The sequence below is a fragment of the Bubalus kerabau genome, chromosome 16 (genome assembly GCF_029407905.1).
Source record: "Bubalus kerabau isolate K-KA32 ecotype Philippines breed swamp buffalo chromosome 16, PCC_UOA_SB_1v2, whole genome shotgun sequence".
NCBI classification, from domain to species: Eukaryota; Metazoa; Chordata; class Mammalia; order Artiodactyla; family Bovidae; genus Bubalus; species Bubalus kerabau.
In genome coordinates this window covers 69,271,701-69,295,690 of record NC_073639.1, presented here as the reverse complement: position 1 = coordinate 69,295,690, position 23,990 = coordinate 69,271,701, and the positions used below count along the sequence as shown (strand labels likewise).

Here is a 23,990-nt window from a genome sequence, read left to right as displayed (position 1 = left end):
GATAATTTTTTTTTTTTCCAGGTCATTCTAAATGCCGACAGCCAGTGGTCTCAGCTTTGGCCGAGCTGGTCGCCCTGGTTCCCAGGGCCGGGAGGGCAGTCTGCCCAGAGCTCCTGCCCCATGGAAGCTCAATTGCTGACAAACTAAGTTGGTGGCGTGCATGCCATTAATGAGCTGGCGACACACCCCGGTGGCATCTCCCTATCTTAGCCGAGAAGCCACTTGCGGAAAAACAAAGAAGGAAGAGATGTCAGGGGCCAGGCCCTGCTTAGAAAATTATCATTAACCAACAGGATTCATCCTATCATTTGGGACTATTAATAAATACAATGTGTCAAGGGCTCCCTTGGGCTGAGCGATCTCCAGCGGTATCTGAGTCTTGGCCTTAATCCTTTAATGCAGGCCTTAACATCATTTCCCTTTACGAGATGAAGAAACCGAAGCTCAAGGTGGGGAAAGCGAACCGCTCAAGTCACTGGCCTTGCCGCTGGCACGCACAGTGAAGCGGTGCTATCCTTCACACTTCAGCCTCCTGATCTGAGAAATGGGGGCTACTGCCACTTCCTCTCAGGGCTGGGGTACCAAGTGTGCCCAGTACAGAGCCTGGTGCCCTGCAGTCTCCTTCCACCTCGTGGAGGGGGGTCTCTGGTGAGGGGCTGGGGCTCTCGGAGCCTGGGGGAAACCCGTGGGGTGTTCCCACTTACAGTTTGGTCAGGTCCACTGACAGTGGCCGTGTCTGGACCGCCCTCCTCCTGAGCTCCAGCTTTGCTTCTGAGCTCTCGGTGGCCCAGCCTTTGATCCGCTCCTGGACGCTCACACCCGCTATCTCTGGCTCCGGCGGGACGGCTGGAGACTCGGGGGTGGCTGGTGGGGACTCAAACCCCGCTGCCAAGGCCGAGGTGCCCTCCTCCCCAAAGAGGCCAATGCGATTCTTCACGCCGCCCCGGGGGGTCTGCTCTCCCCCGACCCGGGTCTCTCCATCAGCCTCTCTGCTCCTGACCTCAGCCGTGTCTTGGCCTTTTCCAGGCCTGGGCAGAGGGGACTGGGGGTCCTTGGCTGCCTTCTCTGGCTCCCTGTCCAGCTTGGCTTTCTCCTCCCCGAGACCCTGGGCACTGATGGGGGTGACCCTGGCCGGGCCCCCCGTGGTTCTGAGGCTGCCCATCTCCCCCTGCTTGAACAGCAGCCTCTCTTTCCGTTCCTGGATCTTCTGGGCCACCTGCAGGAAATCGGAATCTGGGTCATGTGGAGGTGCCTCTGCTTTGACCAGACACTCCCTGTCCACCCTGGGTTCTGGGTCCGGCCTCTCGGGTCCCCGCTGCTGGGCGGGCCCTGCTGTGGCCTCATCTGCCACCTTCCTCGCCAAGGCCTCTCTGCTCTCGAACCGGGCCGTGAGGTCCACAGACAGAGGCCTGGGCCTCCTCACCCACGTCTTCTCGGGAGGGGTTGGGGGCAGCTTCCCCACCGCGGCCGCCCCGCCAGGGCCTGGCTTCGGGGTCTGAATGGACTCGGTGAAGATGGCCGACACAGGCCTTCTCTTTGGGCGAGGCCTGGGTGGCTCCGGGGCAGTGCCTGCTGCATCCTCCACGCTGCTGGCCTTTGACAGAGGCTCCTTTGGGCCGGTATCCTCTGGGGTAGCCACCGGCCTGGAGTCCTGAGGCAGGGAGGCTGGCCGGGGGAGGCTCCCCACGGGCTTTCGGGCTGGCGGGGCAGGCTTAGCGGCCACCTCAGGACGGAGGGCGGAAGCGGGTCCCTGAGACATGCCTGCATTGGCCTCGCAAGCCCCCTTCCCCAGAGCGGGGCCAGCTTTGGTGCTTTCGAAGAAGATCACGGGGTTTGGCGTGGGCTGTGATATGGCGGCCTTGGAAAACAGAGACACGCTTCTCGGGCGGTCCCCACTCCCCGCCTCCTGCCCGGCCAGGCCCGGCATCTTCTCGTTCAGACGCCCTGAGGCCACGTCCTGGGAGAGCCCCCCGGTGGGAGACGGCCTGGCTGGGCTGGGCCACAAGGGTGTCACGTCCGCAGCCTTCTCCTTGGAGAAGGGTTTGGGGGCGAGTCTTGGCAGAGGAAGCAGGCGGACCGGGCTCCTGAGGGGGCTTTTTCCTTCCAAAAGCAGTGCCGAGGGGGGCCCAGGGGCATCGCCAGCCTGGCGGAAGTAGGTCCGCGTCAGGGCCTCCTCCTTGGAGAGCTCGCCCAGGCCTGGCACCCCCGTCAGGGAACTTATGGAGCCGACCTCCACCCGCGTCGCCATGGTTACGGTTGTGGATCCATGGGGAAGAAGCACGTCAGAAACGGAGAGGCAACCACTAAAAAAAATTTTTAAAGTAAATTTAAGATTCAGTCAGTTTCTGGGTTGAAACAGAGAGATTTGAGGGGGAGATGGAGATGGATGAAGATCAAGAGACCAGAGCCCCTGGTCTGGACTAGAGCTCTCCACTGACCACCAGGCAAGCCTGGGCCAGTGGCCTCCACCTCTCAGCTCTGGGCAAGGGCAGTGGACTAAAAGGCCTGACTCTGAAGTTCATTCCAGCTCAAAGGGTGCCCGAACCGTGCCAGTGTTCACTTGGACTTTCCCAACTCGTTTAATCTCAAGGCCAGCTTTCAGGGTAACAAACGACGCTCTCAGTTGTACAGATATGGAAACCAGTAGAGAGAGGCCGAGTAACTGACCTGAAGTCACTCAGAGAACAAGAGGCAAAGTTGGGTTTCGAACCTGGGTCGGACTCCAGACGCACACCGCAGGCTCCCAGGGTAAGCCCTGGTGAGATTCCTGTCCCTGCCCCCCGCAGTAGTTTCCCATTTCAGAGCCTGCGCACGTCAGGCTGATCCTCAATCTCTTCAGGACCAAGCACAGAGAGGGCAGGTGACCAGCGCCAGCTCATACAGACACCCAAAGCCGGTGTTCCCAAGGTCACAGAGTTGGCAAAAGGCCTCAGAACTCCAGCTCCCCAGACCGTCCCTTATCTTTCCCCTTCCCAGTCTTTCCAGAAGTCTTAAAAAAAAAGAAAAAAGCCATCTTCATTTTCCACTCCACCTGCTGTTATTATTACTTTTTTTTTTTTTTTTGCCTTTGGGTTCTTTTCAGCTGAACACCTATTTTAAGCTGACTGCCTTCAGAGTCTCAGTAAGAAGAGTATCATCAGCTAAGGACGAGAGTTACCACAAGTCAGGCCTCAGGGAAGCCAAGGGCTCCCTCTGTCTCAAGAATCACATCCTCCTCCCTACAACCCTACGAGACGGGTGTGTGATCATCGGCCCCTGTTTTGCAACGGCTCAGGCACAAGCCCCTCGCTCCTCCAGCCATAAGCTCTGCTCTCTCAGGACAGGAGACCTCTCTCGTCCATCCTCCAACGACCCTGAGAGGCAGGGCTTGTCCTTATCTCCCTTTGTAAGGGTGGGGCCCAGAGAGGTGGTCCGACTTGCCAACCATCACACAGCTGAAACTGGATCTCAAGTCCTGGATCCGTTCAACTCTCCCCTTTTAACAGTAACGTCCTGTTCCTTTCTGGTTGTAAAAACTGCCGGACGATTTGCTGTTCTCGATGCGTCCCCTACCCTAAAAACCCCACCTTCATGCCAGTGCTGTTTCCCTACAAAACTGCCCCCATTCTGCCCCCTCGTCTAGATGGGCTAAAAGTAGAAGGTGTTTTAGTTCAACGCAAGCTTCCCGCTTCCCTTCTGGGGGCCCCACACTGCTGCCCCCGGCTCTGACTCACACAACAGCCTGCAGGAAAGAAAGGCGGACAGATTTTTATCTTTTCTCTTCCCTACACGCTTGATGGTGCTAAACTGATTCCTTCTTCCCAATGCAGAGAACACCGTCTAGATGGGGTCAGAGGCGGAAGAGAGGGATGGAAACAGAGAACCAGAAAATCGAGAGCAACCTGGGAGGAATCCGTCGGCAGTGACCCGGGGCGGAGTGCACAGGCATGCAGAGTCCTGCCCCAAACCGGGACTGCTCGTCATTAGAGCCAGCTCCCGTGACCTCCGGGACACAGATGTGAGACATGGGACAGGAACAGGATATTCAGGGGACAGAGAGAAGATTCCCTGGCAGAACCCACAAGAGCCCCACTTACCCGAGCTGGAAGGTCCTGGCTGCGGACGTGTGACTGCCGGAGAAAGCGAGCAGTATCGTGTCTCATCGCGGATGAACGGGGCTGTCTGCACACTCCCCTGGCAGAAGCCGGCAAGGGGTGGGGTGGGGGGCGGGGGGCAACAGGGGTAGGCTGGTCCTGGCAGGCTGAGTTTCGGGCAGTTCTGGGGAGACACAGGGCGACAGGCTCGGTTCTGGGGTTCTGGCAAAAATATGGGCACAGACAGCATGAAAGCTTTCGAGCTCCAATCGCATCCCGCTGGCATCTGTGCCAGCTTGTAAAACTCAGCGCTCCTGTCAGCTTTTCAGTATTGTTGCCTTGTGGATACATGTGGGCATCAAGGGTGCGGAGTCCGCAGTCGGCGCTCAATAAAAACCGCCCCTGTTCCTCTGAAACGTGTTTTATTGAGCACCTACTGTGTGCAGAAGGATGAATAAGAAATATCTCCTTTGTTCAGGGAATTAAGAGTCTTGTGTGAGAAACACACACACACAAGCAACTATGCTGGGCAATAAACGTGGCTTATAAAGAGGGACATGGGGGCAGTGCTTCCCTGGTGGTCCAGGGGTTAAGATCCTACGCTCCCAAAGAAGGGAACACAGGTTTGATCCCTGGACAGGGAACTAAGATCCCGCGTGCTGCAAAGTGTGGCCAAAAATAAATAAACCAAAAAATTAAAATAAATAAAGGGGGCTTCCTAAGAGGCTCAATGGTAAAGAATTCACCAGCCAATGCTGGAGCTGCAAGATACATGGGATCGATCCTTGGATGGGGAAGATCCCCTGGAGGAGGAAATGGCAACCCACTCCAGTATTCTTGCCTGGAGAATCCCAAGGACAGTGGAGCCTGGCGGGCTATGGTCCGTGGGGTCACAAAGAGTCAGACATGACTGAGACACTGAGCGACTGAGCACGCATGCAAATGAAGGGGGACATGGGAGCACAGAAAAAGGAAGATTAATTGCCTAGAGTTGGGAGTGCTGGTCCCAGGAGACTCCCCTGGCCTAGAGGAGGTAACTCATGAGCACTCGGGAGCTGGCCAACTCGGGAGCCGGTGCCCCTGGTTGTCCTGCTCAGCAGCGCTTGGAGGTCCTCACACGCCTCCTTAGGGCCTTTGCACATGCTGTCTCTGCTCTCTGAGACGCTCCTGTTGCTACACACAGACACTGGCCCAACCCTAAGGTCACAGTTCAGACACCACTGCCCGCCCCCAATCCAGTACTCTTACATGTCCAGAGACCCACAGACACACAGCAGGACTCATAAATACACAGTTATATTTCATAATGCAGGATCCCTCGCTTCATATCAACGGAGGTCCCCAGAGGACACCCCAGCAGCTAGCACAGTGGCCTGGCAGATAAGAGCACTGAACGCATCATTATTGAGTGAATAAATAAATGAAGAGCTATCGTCCTGGCCCTGCTGCCCAGGTGCTGCTAAGATTCTGAGTAAGGGCAGGAGTCCTGAGTTTCATGGCACTGAGCAGTCTAGAACATAAGGTAGGCAAGTTCCTCTGGCAAGCTCTGGTGTGGCTGTGGGTCAAATGCTACTGAGTGACAGAACCAAAGAGCTGTGAAGAGCTCCGCTGGGCAGCCCGGCCCGCCCCCACCGACAGGTCCCACTGACGGGGACTGGCCACCATCAGACCGCTGATGTGATGGCATTAACCCCACACTGTCACACGCGCTCATCTGCCTGAAGGTGGCATGAATGGATGCTTCTCTGTATGGCTTTTGCTGGGAAGGACCACCGAGAGCATCGTTGCTGAAGCAGGGTCCGTGGCTCATAAATGTCGCCTGAAACTTTGGGATTCCTGAACCCATTTCAGGGGCCAGACTGCAGGGGAGGGAACAGGGGAAAACAAGATAAAAGATTCTTGGTCCACTTCCTTCTTAACCAGAAGGGTGTCTCTGTTATCCGTAATTTCCTTTCTATCTTGGGCTCCCTCTCAAGTTTCCATTTAAAATGCCAGGCAGATGCCTGATCTATAAATATGGTTGCGGGAACGAATCAATGAATGAATCAATCACTGAACACAGTGGGGGTGGGGTGGGGAAAGAGCTTTTAAACCACCGTAGTGGATGGCTAAATAATATTTTGATGTCTTTCCCAAACCTAGAAACCCATGAGTCTCAGGTTTTCCTTTAACCTGTTGTAAAATACAAGGAGACCGACTGAAATGCACGCTTTAAAATCTTGCTTTAAATGCATCACATATGTTATGCTTAATTTAAGAGATGTTAGTCTCTTCCAAAACATTTCAGAAGCCCACTCACACAGAAGACAGATGCTATTTTTTTTTCCTGGGGTGGCCTGGCTCGCTCTTTTCAAATATATTAGCACGGTGGCCAGAGTCAGGTAAACAAGAGCCTGGAGAAAGCAGGGACACGAGGTATGAGCTGTGTCTGGTTTTCTCTACGAATCAATGTGGAGGTCGGCTCGGAGAGGGACAGACGGGCAGCTCTGGGAGGTCAGGAGGCCAGGGTGGACCAGGACACGTTGGATCTGTGGGCGGAGGGTGGACCTCTGCCGTCCCTGAACCTGCCAAGTCCACAGGCTCGATCTCCCTGAATTGATCTGCAAGGTTTGAGACTCCCATTTCCTGCAATTTTACGCAGGGAAAAACCATGTTCCTGGGAGCTGAGTCACCGACACCAACAGCCGCTGAAATGAGACAGGCGCCCCCGGTCAAGAGCATTCATCCCTCCACCCTTCTGACCTTCCTTCTAGAAGTCGGGCTCTGCGTCGGACGCCGGGGGCGCGGCCGTGGAGCGAATAAGCTCCCAGGGGATCCGACAGAAGCTTGAAGGGACAGAGCAGGAGAAGCCCTTCCATTCAGAACCGGACTGTGTGGCAGCTTCGCTCTCAGATTTGGAGGCGTTGATTCATTCTAACAGCTGTTGTCGATCTCTCATAATTACACCCCTAAATCTGATCCGAGAGCTCACAGTCATTCACTCAGCCAGCTCTGGGTGCCGTTTTCCTGGGAATGCCACCATCTGCTGAGGGCCGGGAGCCAGTCCTGACATCTCCCAGCATCTTCCGGAATGTGACCTGGCCTCCCAAATCTGCAAATCCATCCGGCGTGGCACCCCGTGCAAGGGTTGCCCACAGGAGAGCAGGACTATGATAAACGCGGTACTTGGTCCACCCACAGACCCCAGTAGGAGAGGGACCAACATGTAATGTCAATGGAGTGCGTGCATACCCTCCTCTCCCTCCCATGGCTGCGGCCCTAGTTCATTCATTCATTCATTCCAATACACAATTACTGAGCACCTACTCAGCCGGTATAAAGAGCTCACCTGCCAACGCAGCAGATGTAAAAGACACGAGTTTAATTCCATCCCCTGGAGAAGGAAATGGCAACCCACTCCATTATTCTTGCCTAGAGAATCCCATGGACAGAAGAGCCTGGCAGTTTACAGTCCATAGGGTCGCAAAGAGTCATATGTGGCTGAAGCGACTTAGCACGCACACACACCATGTGTCAGGCTCTGTGGATACAGCAGTGAACAAAACATATAGAAAGTCCTGTTCCCATGGAGCTGAATGATGAAGGTGGGGACAGACCATAAGTGACATAGACAAGCAAGACACATGGACAATCAGGTAAGTGACTTTCTCTGCTGGCACCTCCTCCAATCTGTTATTCTGGCAGCAACCAGAGGGATTCTCTAGTACACAGGGGTCATCATGCCACTCCCCTGCTCAAAGCCCACATGGGTGGGTCTCCCTACTGCCCTCTGAAGGAAGATCAAACTCCCCTGGGGCCCACGGCAGGGTCTGGACCCTTCCCAGCTTCAGTCTCATGATGGACGGCTCCTCCTTTGTCTGTCCCTCACACTCACTCACATTCTTCAGCACATGAACCCTGGGTGGGTCACGAGACCCACTATGCTTTTCCTTTCGTTCAGGCTTCTACACTGCCATTTCCTGCCTGGCTAACCTCAGCACCAGCCACCTCCTCCAGGAAGCCCTCCCTGATGTCCCAGGGTGGGTTCAGGTACCGCCTCCCTGCTCTGCTATCCAACTCTCCTAGCTCCTCCCTAGCCCAGTGCTGATCCTACATGTGCCAACCGCCTCCAGACTGGGAGCTCCTGGCCAGGAGGGTCCTGAGTCCAGTTCACAGCTGTATCCCCAGAGTCTGGCACCGCACCAGACATGAGGTCAGTGTGCAAAAAATACCTCCAGGGAGAGCATGCCTGAGAGAAGGAAATAATAGTATCCAGGGCAGGTGTGGGTGTGAGAAGCTGACGTGCTCACCTGCTCCTGGGGACAATGCAAGTGACAGAAGCAGTGTGGCAATATTCACTTCCCGCTATTATTTTTGGAGATCCCATCAAGAGTCAAGGACTCAGTGACTCTGCACCTTCTGCCTTCTCCCCTGGATTACCATCATTCTACAGATGCGGAAAATGAGTCAGATCTCAAGCTAGTGAGGGGGAATGTTACGGCTGAAATCTTCTGACTATGAATCAAGTGTTTTCCCCACATATACCTCACCCCAAAAACATTCATTTATTTTTAACTTGGTCGTCCCGCATCTAAAAACGTGTGCTGCGGAAGGACTCTCACGCTCGTGCTTAGTCGCTCAATCGTATCCAACTCTGGGACCCCGGGAGCTGTAGCCCACCAGGCGTCTCTGTCCAGGGGATTTCCCAGGCGAGAAACTGGAGTGATTTGCCATTTCCTCCTCCAAGGGATCTTTCCAATCCAGAGATCGAACCTGCGTCTTCTGTGGCTCCTGCATTGTGGGCGGATTCTTTACCACTGAGCCATAGGAGAAGCACTCTCTGGAAGGAATCTAAAGAAAGACAAAATCACATACACAAAGATGCCCTCTGCAGTGTTATCCATCCCGCTGCAATATGCAGTAAGAACACATCCCAGATTTAGGGTAATAGACCTTATTTGAAAACACTCAGGACTCAAAGGAGAAGGCAACGGCACCCCACTCCAGTACTCTTGCCTGGAAAACCCCATGGGCGGAGGAGCCTGGTAGGCTGCAGTCCATGGGGTCACTAAGAGTCAGACAGGACTGAGCAACTTCACTTTTCACTTTCATGCATTGGAGAAGGAAATGGCAACCCACTCCAGTGTTCTTGCCTGGAGAATCCCAGGGATGGGGGAGCCTGGTGGGCTGCCGTCCATGGGGTCGCACAGAGTCGGACACGACTGAAGCGACTTAGCAGCAGCAGCAGTAGGACTCAAAAGTCATTTGAAATCTCTGAAGAGTTGCAAAGTCAGCGGGTAGACCAGATCACCGGTTTCCAGCCTGCCCACAATGGCACAAAAATCCTTTCATACTACATGGCCTGAGTGTATGATCAGAAAAGATGGTTGCCATGGCAGTCATGGCAAAAACTCAGAAATAATCCACATTCTCCCCAAAAGGTGAACGCCTCTCAGCCACATGTAAGGGGCTATTCTGCATCTCTTGAAAGTGAGAGCTGGAGGGGTGGGGTGGTGGAGTCTGCGTAGGAAAGTGGGAAGAGCTTATGAGAATGCCATTGAAGAGAGGGTGACAGATGGAACATTTTAAAAATATTTATTTATTTTGGCCACGCCAGGTCTTGGTTGCGGCATATGAACTCTTAGCTGCAGCATGCGGGACCTGGTTCCCTGACCAGGGATCGAATCCGGCCCCCTGCAATGGGAATGTAGAGTCTTAGCCACTGGACACCAGGAAGTCCTCAGATGGGGTATTTTTTTGTATACAAGGCTGTGATAATGGCAAAGATTGTTTGAACAAATAGTCAAGGTCTGGAAGAGAAAGGGACAGATGAAAAATAAAAATGTGTCAGGGACCTGCAGAGGAATTGCTATATTTATAAACTGCCTTTCATTTTGAGATTCCTTATTTCCATTCATGTTGTTTGTGCAGATTTCTTTTTAGGCTTCAATACCAGAAGTCCCCCTCAGAGCTGTGTTCTCCCCATCGATTCAAGATGGAGAGGCACCAAGGCTCCCTTCCTGCCCACTTTCAGAGCTTTCAAAAGCCAAGGATAAAGACAAATATTATTTATTAAGCACCATACTGTGTGCCAGGAACTATGCTAAGTGCTTTAGGAAGATGACCTCATGCATCTCCTTAACAACACAAAGAAGCAGGTCCTGGGACTTCCCTGGTGGTCCAGCAGTTAAGGCACTTCGCTTCTACCGCAAGGAGAGCAGGTTCCATCCCTGGCTGGGATGGAACTAAGATCCTGCCTGCAGAGTAGCCAAAAAAAAAAAAAAAAAAAAAAAGGCGGCCCTAACAGAAGCCCATGTTACCGGTGAGCAAACTGAAGCTGGTATACCAAAAGGATCTGCCGTGGGAGGTGGGAGTTACCCTGATCCAGGCTGCCTGCCTGGAGGGTTTCTTCCAAAATCCACTGGGCTTAACCAGAATAGGTGCTTTTTATGATGTTACAATGTAAAGGACACTTAACACCCGTAAGGGCAGCTATTATCATTCTCAAAAGTGCCCATGTTGGGACAGTGAATTATTCTGTCATCCTACTTTTTAAAGAATACCATGGTGGAAACCACATAATAACATAAAATTCATCATTTCAAAGTGTGCAAGCAGTGACATTTAGTAAATCCACGGCATTGTGCAACCACTGCCACTGGCTAGTTCCAAAACGCTTTCATCACTGCGAAGGAAACCCCATACCCAAAAGCTAAGCATCACCCCCCCTTCCTCGTCACCGCCCCCACTCCCGCCGCCCCCATTCTCTGGCAAGCACTACTCTGCTCTCTGTCTCCACAGAGTTGCCATTTCTGGATATTTCAAAGAAATGGAATCATCCAACATGTCTCTCACTCTAGTTTTGGCCTCAGTTCCTCCACCAACTCACAATGAGGGCTTGGACAAGTCTCCGCCGGATTCTGCGATTCTCATTTGGCTCCACGCCAGGACTTATCAGGTCTGCGTTATGCAACTTTTCTCTGTCCATGGTTCATCATGTCAGCCCCACCTCTACCCCCCAACACTGGAGCCCAGCTCTCTGGATTCTGAGCTGCCTGTTCCACCCCCTGGTCCCCCACGATTCCTTCTGAAGTGGTGCTGAATAAAGGACTGTTGGGGGACTCAATAAAATTCTTATTCCGTGTTGACAGAAGTAGAGAGCTAAGTGTCTTACTGGAATGTGTGTGATTTTTGTTAAGAACTGCCTGCATCAGTAAGGCCTTGGCTTCTGTGTCAATTTCAAGTTGTAATGAGTTAAGAGCTGGGGCATCTGAGACTCCAATCCACAGGAACAGGTTGAGGTAAGGGTTATCCCCCAACTGGCCCCAGACCACCAGATGTGGGTGGCACACATTCAGACCCACACAGAGGATCCTGTGGTTTATAGAAAGCGCTTGGGAAATGCTGATGTGTGTAAACTCACGTCCTTCCAGCAAGACTTCTCGGAGCCTTTGGTGTGAGCTAATTGGCGTCCTATACACCCCACAGCATAATCTAAGCAGCTTCACCCCAGTGCCCCTCCTCCAGGTGCAACTGCTGATTTGGAGAAAGAATGTTACAAGTGACCTTTACGCCTCTATGTAAACATCCGTCTTTTCAACTTTCATTGGCCTGTTCCTTCCTACTATTTGTGCTATTTTGGGACTGGCTATGCACTCACCCCAAACCATTAATCAAGCAGCTTTTTTTGCTTTGTTTGTTTTTCTCTGGGTCCAGGATGGGCAAACTACAGTCTGCAGGCCACATCCGGGCCCACTGCTTGTTCTTGTAAATAAAGTTTTATTAGAATACAGACACATCCACTCATTTACATGTAATCGATGGCTTCTTCCAAGGTATTAGGAGGGACCTGAGTGGTTGCCACAGAGGCCATACGGTCCACAAGGCCTTAAATATTTACTCTCTGGCCCTTTACAGAAAGAGTTTGTGATCAATGCTCTAGACTGTGGAGGACTCAGTCCTCTGAGAGACCGATTGCACTCCCCAAGGATATGATGTCCCCCTCTTTAAATTACCTAAAGCTCTCACACTTCTGGCAGACACCCAAGCCTTCATTAAATCTTTTCAGGCTCTCTACGTGACAATTACAGAAAAACTCAAAAATATGGATGAGCAAAATGTTTTTAATAATCCTAAATCCCACCACCCAGAGCCAACAGCCATTATTAGCAATCTGATGTCCATCAGTCTGGCCATTTCCAATAAAAGTGGGGACTTACTCTCAAAACTAAAATGGAATCAGGGCATGCCGTGCTATTTGGTCAGGAGCTTGCCTTGTTTCATTTAATTTCAAAATTACGTAATAAACATCTTTCACATCAAATAGCGGCGTAACCTCTACAGCCGTTTTTCATGCTTTGTAGTATTCCATTACATGGCTATCTCATCATTACATGGAAACCATCCCCCACTATTGTATCCCTAGGCTGTTTCCAATCGCTGGAAACCAACACTGCAATGAACACTCACATGCAATGACTTTCCCAAGATAAATGTTGCCCAGAAGTGGGCTGGCTGGTTCCAAGGGTGTACACCGTTGTTTTTTTTTTCCCGAGCTTTGGATATATGCAGAATGGACCTTTACACCAAAGGAAAAAACATTCCATGATGACTCACTTCAAAGCTTAGGAGGCCAGGGTTCTTAACCTCTGCCCTGGGGCAGACCCAATGAAGATGTCTAATGAGCAATAAACCAGGGCCCTGGGGACGCTGGCTGTGCCATCACTGGGATCTTTACTGGTTCTCATTTACGGCCGGACCATCACACACTTGACTGTAAAATTTGCGAGCGCAATTAGAACCGGTGGGTCACAGGGAGAGATGAGTCTAGGCCCGGCAGGAAAGCTCTGTGAGGCCTGAACGTACTTAGGAGAGGTGGGGAGAAGGAAGCCCCACCCCGGAAATGACGTTCACAGCGAAGGCAATTGAACCTCGGAGCTCAACTCTACACATGCACAGCGCAAGAATATGAGCATAAAGCGCGCTCTCTTTAGGGGGTCTAAGAGGTTCATATCGCCCTTCAGAAAAATAAATAAGTAATTCTCTCCGAGCACAGATAGATTCCTGGAGGACTTAGCCTATTTTGGCCCAAGAGCTGCCTTAAGTTCAGACCCAAACCCTGGGAAGGTCTGATCATCTCGCGCATCAGCCCCCACCGCCCCCCACCCCCTAGCTCCAAAATAAATGGTTCCCACTGTCCATTGCCTTGGGGAAGGTATTCTAGACCATCTGCACCCACCCACCCACACAGGCCAAAACTAAGCAACTTTATCTATATTATAGGCCCTGCCTACACTTCCAGATTCCCAAAAAGCTCCCATGACCTGAGTATCTTTTTCACTTATTTATTCTCCGTGGAGAACCCTTAACACACAGCAAAATTTCCATTTGCCCAAATCCCACCCTTGATTTCAGGGCAGATGGAGGGACACCTCTTCCAGGAAGCCGATGCTGATTTCCTAAGCCAAAGTGTCTTCCGACCTTCTTAGGCAATCTGCCTGATCATCAAGTCTTGCATTAGAGACAAAGCCTGAGGGTCTCCCCTGGCAAAATTTAAGGATCCCTCCCCAGCTGGCACAGGACATAGACCCTTCTGGCTCTGGGTTCCCCTTCCCAGAACCTACCTGATGCCTGGCAGACGCAAGGCAGAATAGGCGAGCATGGGGCTCCCCAGAGGTGGAAGGCAGTCCATGAGGGACACATGGTGATCTTTGGTAACACTTAGGGTGCTCTGAAGGGCTTTCCAGGAGGCTTGGTGGTAATCTGCCTGCCGATGCCCATGCACAGGAGCCTGGCGGGCTATAGTCCATGGGGTGGCAAAGAGCTGGACATGCCTGAGCGCGCGAGCAAGCATGCACGTGCTTACACACACACACACACACACACACACGATGCCTTGATATCCAGGTATAGCACGAAGCTTTTGTGAGTGACATCCTGTGAAAACTGTTTCCTTTCTGATTCTCAAGGGTGCCTTCCCATGAAGTCCTGAGGCTGTCTCTGCTTGGTGCCACCATGACTTTAACACCTACTCTACCTGCTATCCTGTTAGTATACTGACAGACTGTATACGTCCCAGTTTAAGAAAGACAAAACAGCCCCAAGCTTAGACCATCAGCTGCAGCAGTGGACTTTGAAATATAATTTTATTTTCACTATATTTAATTTTACTGTTGTTTTCAATTTAAAACAATTGTTTTATTTTAAACTATTTATTTTTATCAATTTAAGACAGGACACTGGTTTGCTATTTATAATACAGATTTTCATAACATTTCTTTTAAAATGTTAACTTTCAGAAAAGTAAAAAGTTTGAACACAAAATGACGGTACAGGGGTTATGTGGAAATGGCAAAAGGCCCCTGAGGCTAGAATTCACTGGGAAAGTGGAAAGAACATGGCATTGGATTCAAAAACAGGCAAATGCAGCTTCTGGTGCTTCCTCTCCATCTTCCTGCCTGGAACAAAGATGTGATGCCTGGAGCCAAGGCAACCATTTTGGGACCATGGGTGCATAAGCGATACTTTAAGTGACATGAAAAAGACCTTGATGACATAGCTGAGCCACTGCACTAACTGAACTATTCTCCTCTGGATTTTTGTTGTTGTTACTGTTATGTGAAAAGTAATGATGTAGTGTTTAAGCCATTGTTCATTAAAGTCTCTGTTACACGAAGGCAAAAGCGTTCCTAACGGACACAGAGAATTTGGTACAAATCGGCTAAGTAGACAAATGTCTTCTAAGTAAACGTAGTGAATGCAGTCGTGCTTTTGACAAGCCACTTCACCCCTGAAAGCTCGGTTTCTTCACTGGTGAATTAAGTTCAGTGATACTTACCTCAAAGGATTCTGAGGATTAAAGGAGACGGTGCATGTAAAATACCATCAGTATACTTGGCACATACACAGTAGGTTTCTGCAAATGCATGGTAAATAATGAGCAAATAAACAAACGGAACATGAAGCCTGTTGGAGGGACTGGTAGGTTGGTGGATTTTTTTTTTTTTTTTTTAACCTAGACTTAAAGGGATAGCTCTCTGATGAAGGAATTTGAGAGAGACAGTGATTCAGGGAACTCCACCCGGACTCTCAAACTGTACCCCAGTTGCCCAGCTGGGGAGAGGGGAAGGAAGAGTGACTGACTAAGTGGATACTGTTTGCAATGCTGGCCTAAGATCCAATACGAGCCTGTCATTTACACAAGCCTTGATTAAAATCAGAGGGCAGGGCCAAGGAACATAGATCCCAAAGAGAAGCCAGGCACAGGAAAATCCTGAAAGAATCAAGACTGAACCCAGGGATGTAAACAGCCCCAGGTCCATCCCCGGCTGTTGCACCCACCCCGTCCCACCCATCCCCAGCCATAACCATCAGGGCACTGCCCATGGCCATGAACCTGCGGTGCCAGCTGACACGCCCTCTCCTGACTTTCCCAGGATGATAACCGCACCTCCCATGCCCTTCAGGCAGCCGACTCCTCCTCCTCCTCCTCTGGGACCAACTTCCCAGCACCCCTGTGGACCTGTCAGGGCCCGGCTCTGCCAGCCTTGGGGCACGACAGTCAGGCCCTGCTCCTGGCACAGAAACTGAGGCCTCCGTGGAGCTGAAGAAATACCCCTGGCCCAGCCGCCAGTGAGAGAACCCCATGAACCGTCCTGAGTTTCTTCAGTTGCTTTGTCCTCAGACCTATGAAGTTGGGCCCTGGGCAAGCTCTGTGTTAATAATTATCATCGTCAGATCACTAACACGAATGGAGCACTGACTTTGCGCCAGACAACACACTAAATGAATTTCCCCACTTAATCCATCTTCTGAGCTGGGCTGAGTGATTAGGCCCACTTGATGGATGAGGACAGTGGAGGCCTCAAGGAAAGTTTAGCAGTTTGCCTAAGAGATGCAGTCGGGATTCGAACTCTGACAGCCTCACTCCCAATCCCACCAAGTTCATCCTCACAGCAGCCAACAGCTGTTGGCTTAAATGATGCCATTCTCTGCCCCCACCCTGGACCCCTCCCACCCCTGGCAGTGCTGGGTGCTGTTAATCTCTCCAGTGACCTTCTGGAGCTGATGCTATTTTTCTCCCCATTCTACAGATAGGTAAACTGAGGTTTCAAAAAGCAAAGTGAGGGGCTTCCCTGGTGGTCCAGTGGCTAAGACTCTGTGCACCCACTGCAGGGGGCCAGGGTTCGATCCCTGGTCAGAAAGCTAGATCCCACATGCTGCAACCAAGAGTTCACATGCTGCAACCAAAGATCCCACGTGCCTCAACTAAGACCTGATGCGGCCAAATAAATATTAAAAACAAACAAACAAACAAGAACAAAAAGCAAAGTGATTGGCTGAGTTTCAAATCCTACAAGGTAGGTCCTGCACTGCACTTTCCCACATAAGTACTAAACTTTAAATGTCAACTGATTTAAATTAAATGCAATTTTTAATTCAGTGCCTCAGTCACACCAGTCCCATTTTAAGGACTCAACCAGCACAGGAGGCTGGGTACCTTACTGAACAGAACAGGAAATTCTATCGGACTGGGTTGTACATACCCGAATACAGATGTGTAAACTGAGGGTCAGAGAGAGGGAGTCACAGGGGCAGGAAGGGACAAGCTGGCATTCAGTCCCTGGATGGTCTAACTTCACCTTCAGCCCCCTCAGCATGCTGAAGGAATGGGCTACCAGGCTGACTGCCCTGACCCCAGGCCCAACCTTGTTTAACTGAACCACAAATTTATTCACCCACGGTAAGGAGTCATGACCTTTAGCATGGCTGAGAATAGTTTATTTTGACCTCTTTCTCTCTCTGCCTTAAACGCAGGGTGAGAGGCGAGGGAGGCAGAGGAGAGGCCTCGGTTAATGAAAGGTTCTGGTTAACAGAGGACGCAGCCGCTCATTACAGAGCACTTGTGGTTTAAAGTGAAGGGTGCCACGTGTTCGAGGGGTCAGCCAGGGGCCTTGTGACTCCCACATCCATCGTCTTTATCAGGCGGTACTAAGAAAGCCGCTGTCTACAGGGCCAGAATGATACCATCGACACAGGAGGCCAACACGGTTCACTTTCCAAGGTAACCTTTGCCACCTACAAGTATATAGATGCCTCTCTGCGTGATACACGAGTTATCACGAGCACATTCAATCTTTTACCCTTTCAGGTAGAGGCAGTTACAAAGAGTTTCGGGGTCGGGGGAAGGGGGAGCAAAAATACAATTAAAGATAAGCTTTAAATTCATTCCCTGGGGTGGTGGGCAGGGAAAGGGGTGAACTGAGGGCCAGAGAGGGAGATTTCTCACTTTGGTAACTTTGCATTTTGAGCCTTGTGAATGTATATTAACCTGGCCAAATGAATATGTAACAGTTAAATTTTAAAACATTTAGGTATGATATGGACCATGAAGATTCTCGTTTTATATAGATGCACATGGATGGGCATACAAGTATGAACATGTGGATACTGAGAGACAGTGTTAGAAGAATATATAAGAAATACCACGTGGTCTGGGGAGATCCCACATGCCACGGAGCAACTAAGCCCATGCACCACAACTACCGAACCTGGGCTCTAGAGCCCTCTGGCCGTGACTACTGAAGCCCGTGTGCCCACAGAAGCCTGTGCTCCACGACAAGACAAGCCACCGCAATGAGAAGACTGCACACTGCAACCGAAAGTAGCCCCACAACTCGAGGAAGCCCGCATGCAGCGGCAAAGCCCCAGTGCAGCCGATAAATAAACAAACAAACGAAGAAATGTTCAGAGGGGCTGACTCTAAGTGGAGGGAAACTAGACCACAGGAGATTTTATTCCCTTTTTTTTTTTTTTTTTGCTTACCTATAATATCTAAATTTTATATCCTACTAATAACAACCATTTATTGAAAGTGTAGCCAGTTTCCAGGAGAAACAATTCACAGGCAAAGACTCATTTTGTAGTACTTTACTCCCATTTTATAGAAACTGAGGCTCAGAGACACCAAAGACCACAAAGACCACCACCTGGGTTCCTTTGCTGCATTGACTTCTGATCAAATGAATGTGCTTGTGACAAGAAAAAAAGAAGCGTTTTAAAAATGCTAGATATGTGGGAATTCCTGGTGGTCCAGAGGTTGCAGGGGGCATGGGTTCTATCCCCGGTCGGGGAACTAAGGTCCTGCATGCCCTGTGGTGTGGCCAAACATAAATAAATAAAAAGAATGAGGACAAGAAAAAAAAAATGGAATTGCAATTATTGTGTTTTTAATGCTAAATGTGTGAAAGCATGAAGTGAAACAGAATAAATTTCTGAATATAAGATGCATGTCAGAGACCCCAGACCTTTCTCCAGAAGGGTGTAGCTGATTCCTAGAGTGCCCTGCTCTACACCCTCAGCTCTGAGATGCAGAAGGCTGCCTACTGTAGATGCCCGTGATTCTCTGGCTTGTTTTATGGCCACTGGAGCACAGGCTAGAAGTGCCCCACGGGCAGCCTCCCACCTTAGACGGATGGCAACTGGTGTATCAATGCCCCAGCTCCCTGCTTCTCTGGGGTAATCCCCGAGGTGCTGTCAGGGTGATACAGCCTATGTTAGCTCCTTAACTTCCCTGTCTCACCTCCACACTCGCCTGATGGTGCTTCCTGAGGGCACTGTCTCCCCTATCTGGTCACTCCCTTCCGCAGTAGGCCTGTTTCCAGACAGACTCCAGGCTCTCTACGCACCTGGACTCCAGGCAGACCTACTGCCTCTCACATGCAAGTCTAAAGTGAACAACAAGGTCAGACCCAGGATGGACCAGGAGTGCAGCTATAAGGAGAGGCAGCGTCCACAGAGCGGGTGTGCGTGTGTGTGCGCGTGTGTTGGGAGAGGGTCTACCCTATGCTCCCAAATCCTTTCATCTCTAAAAGATATGGAGAAGGACCCATTCAAACCTTCTTGCTTTCGGTCACCAGCAACAAAGCTCTGAAAAGTCCCTCTGAGGGCAGTGAGGGCCCTCCCCTGAGCCATCCCACTCAGCCACCAGCTCTGAGAAGAATCACCTTGGCAGACAGGGGTCTGTTCCCTGAAGAATCATTTCAGACCCCTCCCCTGAAGGCAGGCTACCCCCCATCTGGTGACAGAAAACACTACGATTTCCTAAATTCAGATTAAAAACTACCTGCTCTCAGTTCTTCCAGACCCTAATTTTGCCCAATGTAATCAGCAGTTATTAAGAGCTCAGAGGATGATGTGCTTGGGAGACAATATGCAGGACTGGCAACCAGAAGTCCCGGTCCTCTGTGCCCTGTCTGTGTCCCTCTGTAAGACCATGCAGAAAGAGGGCCTCCAGAGTCAACCAGCTGGTGTCCAATCCCATCTTGACCTCACCAGCTGTGTGACCTCGGGCAAGTCACTCCACCTCTCTGAGCCTTGGCTTTCTCAAGTATAAAATGGAATCATGAGTAGGTATTTCACGTGCTTTTGTGAGGATTAAAAGAGATTACACGTGCAAAATGGTTAGGGCACCGCCTGTGGCTGCCATATGCATCAGTTACAGTCCTTATCAACAAAATTATTATTAATCACCAACTTAATGGACATGAGTTTGAGTAAGCTCCGGGAGTTGGTGATGGACAGGGAAGCCTGGCGTGCTGCAGTCCATGGGATGGACACGACTGAGTGACTGAACTAAGAGAATGAGGGATGGGGAGGAGCCTGTGCAGTTAGACCAAGGGCAGGATAGATGTGGGGAGCTGGGGGAGGCACGGGCTTTGTCCAGCATCTCAAACCACACAAGGAACCAAAGAGGCTTAGGAAATGTATACAGCAGGCGCTCGGTATGCAGGAAATCTGCTTATCATAAAATTCCTCCTCAGAAGGTGAACCCAAGGAAATGACCTCTCTGGGCTTGGAGATCCTTTTATGTCCAAAGTGGCAACTATTTTGCAAACGGCCCCAGGTTTCCGGCAGAAACAAAGACAAGTAGCCAACTTCTTCCTAGTCACAGCCTCTGGGCTCACTCTGGTTCACTGGAGCCCCCATCCTTGTCTGTCTGCTGGAGCTGGCAGATCCCCGACAGAGCTCACCACGCTGAGCATGCCAGCCACCGGGGGGAAGAGCCTGCCCACTGCAGTAGACACTGTCAGAACCCCCACCCAAATCCTCCTGGCACGGGTGGACAGATTTCTACTGGTGCTGGGACAGTTTAAAGGCGTGTTAAGGAGTCTCCTCAAGGTTCCCGGCACATTTTACAACCCCAGCTGTCCCCAGAAGTATACTGATGGCCAGCAAACCCTAACAGTGTCCCATCACCCAAGAACATCACTTGTCCTGGCACACTCGCCTCAGGCTGTGCCCCTGAGGGAGCCCAGCCTAAGACACCCCTTTTTCCTAGAATCCCTGACTCACAAGAGATGGACTTGTTCGGAATACCCATTCTCCCCAAGGGCATCGTGACAGGATGGTGAGACATACCCCGTTGTGAAACGGTCTGCTACCCTCTGACGACCGAGATGGTGGGAGGTGCCAACGTATGCGCTGGCTGAATTTGGAGTTGCCCCTTTACCAATTTATTCAAAAGATTTATTGCGCTACTATGTGCCAGACCCTGTGTTTGGGGATGGGGAGATACCGACGAACTCGAAACTCAAGGTCCCTGTTTATATTCAGCTTAGAGCTGGGAGTGGGAAAGATGGGGAGTGGATTAAGCCAATACGCCAGGACAAAGATAGCAGCATGTGACAAGGGAGGTAAAGGGAGTGAGGTCTGCTGTGTGAATCACGGTTGAATCCCATGAATTTGGGTGATCAAGGAAGGCTTCCTGTAAGAGGTGACATTTCAGCTGCATGACTAAAGGGATCAGAGGGAGCCAGCCAAGGAAGGAGCATGAGGTCTAGGGTTAGAGAAGACCTCCTAAGGTCATTGACGGAACAGAGATCTCTGATAACCTGGCTGGGGTGGAGTGGCAAAAAGTGGCAAGAGCTGAATCTGGACAGGAGGCACATCTGAGGATACCTATGGGAGTGCAAGTGGGGCTCTCCCAGAACCATCTCCTGCCTCGCTCCCTGCCCCGTCCCCTGCATTCTGATCTGCTTTCCTGAGTGGGAGAGGGTGGAGTTACCGCCTGCCTGCCAGGAGCCTCACTGGGTCCCGCACTCCCGGGGGAGGGTGTCTCACGTGTCAACATCCTCCATCCTGTGTGCCCAGGTGAGAACTGCTGGCTTCAAGGCAGGGAGAGGGAGAAGCCGAGAGGGCCGCTCGGAGATCGGCACCTGGCAGGCGGGCTTCGAGTCAGAAGAGAGGTTCGGGTTGCAGCCTCACAGCACTCAGATTCCAACCCGCATCCTGCCTCTGTGCGCTGGGGCACCCTTCTTATCTTCCTTAGCCTCAGCTTCCTCACCTGTTGAATGGGTTTAGAACCCCTTCCAGTTCCAAAAGTAGCTGAAAGGCTTGCTAAGGATGTAAAAGTGCTTGGCGGTGCTAATTTATTGAAGCCATTTATACTAGTCTATGTGCCAGGCACTGCACCAGGAGCCAAGATGCAGCTGTGAACAAGACAGGGCCAGCTTGGGTGGGGCCGGGGCGGGGAAGACAGGGGAGCTATACAGTGTTCACACAAGTTGGTAATTACAAAGACAAGATTTTACAAGCACACCACTGATGTGTCCCCTCCATCTGAGACCCTGACCTCTACTGAAAGCCAAGAGCCTACAGCCACGACATGAACACTGCAATTTAAGACTCTCGTCTCCTGGCAGAGACCCAGGCACGGGCATCCTTCAAGACTCCAGCTCTTTAGGGGCCAGTCTCAGTTGCTGCAGGGTCCAAGCCCTGGGCCCTACCCCTGTCCCCGCCGGCAAGATCCCTAAGCCCCAGAGACAACTTCTCAGGAGGATGGTTCCGGGCGTGGTCAGTTATGCCAGGCGTGGTCAGTTAAGCCAAGGGCGGTGTCCGCCGGTGCAGCCGTGAATCACGTCCTGCCCGCCATGGAGAGGAGGGGGAGGGGTCCCCAGACCCACGCCTGCAAACGTCCGGGCGGTGTGCCCCCGCCGAGGAAGGAGGGGACTGTGAGGCAAACCCAGGGCCTGACCTCCCCGCACGAGTGGAAACAACCCCGACCACGGAGCAGGCATTCTCTGCATGCTTGCTGTGCGGGTCCCCAGCCCTAAGATACACTCTGGATACAGATGATCCCCTCGCTTCCTCACAAATACCCGGTGACTACAGGTGTCAGCGTTTCTCCCACTTAAAGGAGGAAACAGAAGCTTAAGGAAATTAAAAGCCTAGGGCAAGGCCACTTATCTTGTCAAACTTCAGACCCAAAAGGCTGAACCCCTCTGCTGCGTTGGCAGGAATCAAGAGAGGAGACGACCTTACAAATATGGAAGGGAGGATCCCCAAAGCTGGCCCGAGTGACAGGCGCTGCCTGGGCCAGGCCCCCATCAGGACGGAGGGGTTGAGTCGTCAAGGGGAGGCCTATGGTCGGGGCTTGTGACTTTGGCTGTGTGTCCTAGGCCTCAGTTTTCCCAGCTTGGAAAAAGGGCCAGGCACACCCATCAAACCCTGGGTCCTTCCCACAGTGGGCTCTGGCAGGAGTCCAAGGCCAGCATTCTTGAGGCTGCCCACCTGCAAGGCCAGGTGACCACGGGGCCACCGTGACTCTACCCCTCAAGGACGGGCAAGACCAAGGCATGAGCCAGTGCCTGCTGGGCCAGCCTGTTGACACGCAGGGGCGACCAGTTCACACTGGGGCCTGGCGCCCAGGGCAGCTGCTGTTGTGTGCTCACACCTGGCGCACACGCGCGCACAGTGGGGCAGGGCTGTCATCAAGAGCTCTGACCCTGGAACCATCCTGCCTTGGTTTATAGCCTAATTTAGCCGCTTCTAGTCTGTGTGGATCCGGGAAAATTACACCACCTCCCCAAGCCTCAGTTTCCTCCTCTGTAATATGGGGATGTTGAGAGCCTCTCCCAGGGGCTGGCTGTAAGAAGTAAATGAATAAAACAAATTATGTGTTCAAGAAAGAGCAGCTCCTACTTTCAGCGTGGTGACAAGGACATCTGTGGATCTCCATGGTAACCACCATGGTCATATGGGTTCACATACATAGAGGATGTCAATGGAGGAACTCAATGGCGTGTCATACATCTGTGGGGCTCATTTTCATCTTTGCTTCATGCTTTGGGGGGCTAAAATAAAAACGGATCCCGTTCCCTCACCACAGGCTTCCCTGGTGGCTCAGATGGTAAAGAATCTGTCTGCAATGCAGGAGACCAGGGTTCAATCCTTGAGTCGGGACAAATCCCTGAAAAAGGGAATGGCCGCCCACTCCAGTATTTTTACCTGGAGGATCCCATGGACAGAGGAACCTGGCGGGCTACAGTCCATGGGGTTGCAAAGAGTTGGACACAGCTGAGCAACTAACACATACACCCTCACCATAAAACTTATTCACCACCGCCCCTACTCAACTACTTAAGACACAAAAGAAGCCGAGGCCCCATTTTTATAACTCAAGAATGAACATCAGGGACTTCCCTGATGGCCCAGGGGTTAAGAATCTGCCTGCCCATGCAGGGGATGTGGGTTCGATCCCTGGTCCGGGAAGACCCCACATGCCTCAGGGCAACAAAGCCCGCGTGCCCCAACTACTGAGCCCGCGCTCTGGAGCCTGCGCTCTGCAGCAGGAGGAGCCACTGCAGCGCCAAGCTTGAGCACTGCAACTCGACAGTAGCCTCCACTCTGCACAATTAGAGAACACCTGCGTGCACCAACAAAGACCCAGTGTAGCCAAAAATAAACAGACTTAAAAAAAAAAAAGAATGGACATCTTGGGGGCATGGAACTAACAATCTCCCGACTCCTCCAGAGATAGCAACACCCCTGTCCTCAGGAGGCTCACAGTCACGGGTCAGGGGAGCCAGGCAGAACTCAGAGAGAAATCCAAGATAGGTCTCCATACAAACTGTGATGGAAGTCAAGGCAACACATCAA

At 51.6% G+C, this 23,990-nt stretch overlaps 1 protein-coding gene across 1 annotated transcript in view; it reads right to left on the bottom strand.

Moving 5' to 3' along the window:
* Nucleotides 1–23,990, bottom strand: part of KIAA1671 (KIAA1671 ortholog) — a 185,731-nt gene that overhangs the window by 132,212 nt on the left and 29,529 nt on the right. The window contains exons 2-3 of the mRNA XM_055550861.1: nt 4,077–4,257; nt 705–2,303 (exon numbers count right to left, since the gene is read on the bottom strand). Coding sequence (XP_055406836.1) covers nt 705–2,248 — 1,544 coding nt within the window. The 5' untranslated portion in view covers nt 2,249–2,303; nt 4,077–4,257. The remainder of the gene's footprint in view (nt 1–704; nt 2,304–4,076; nt 4,258–23,990) is intronic.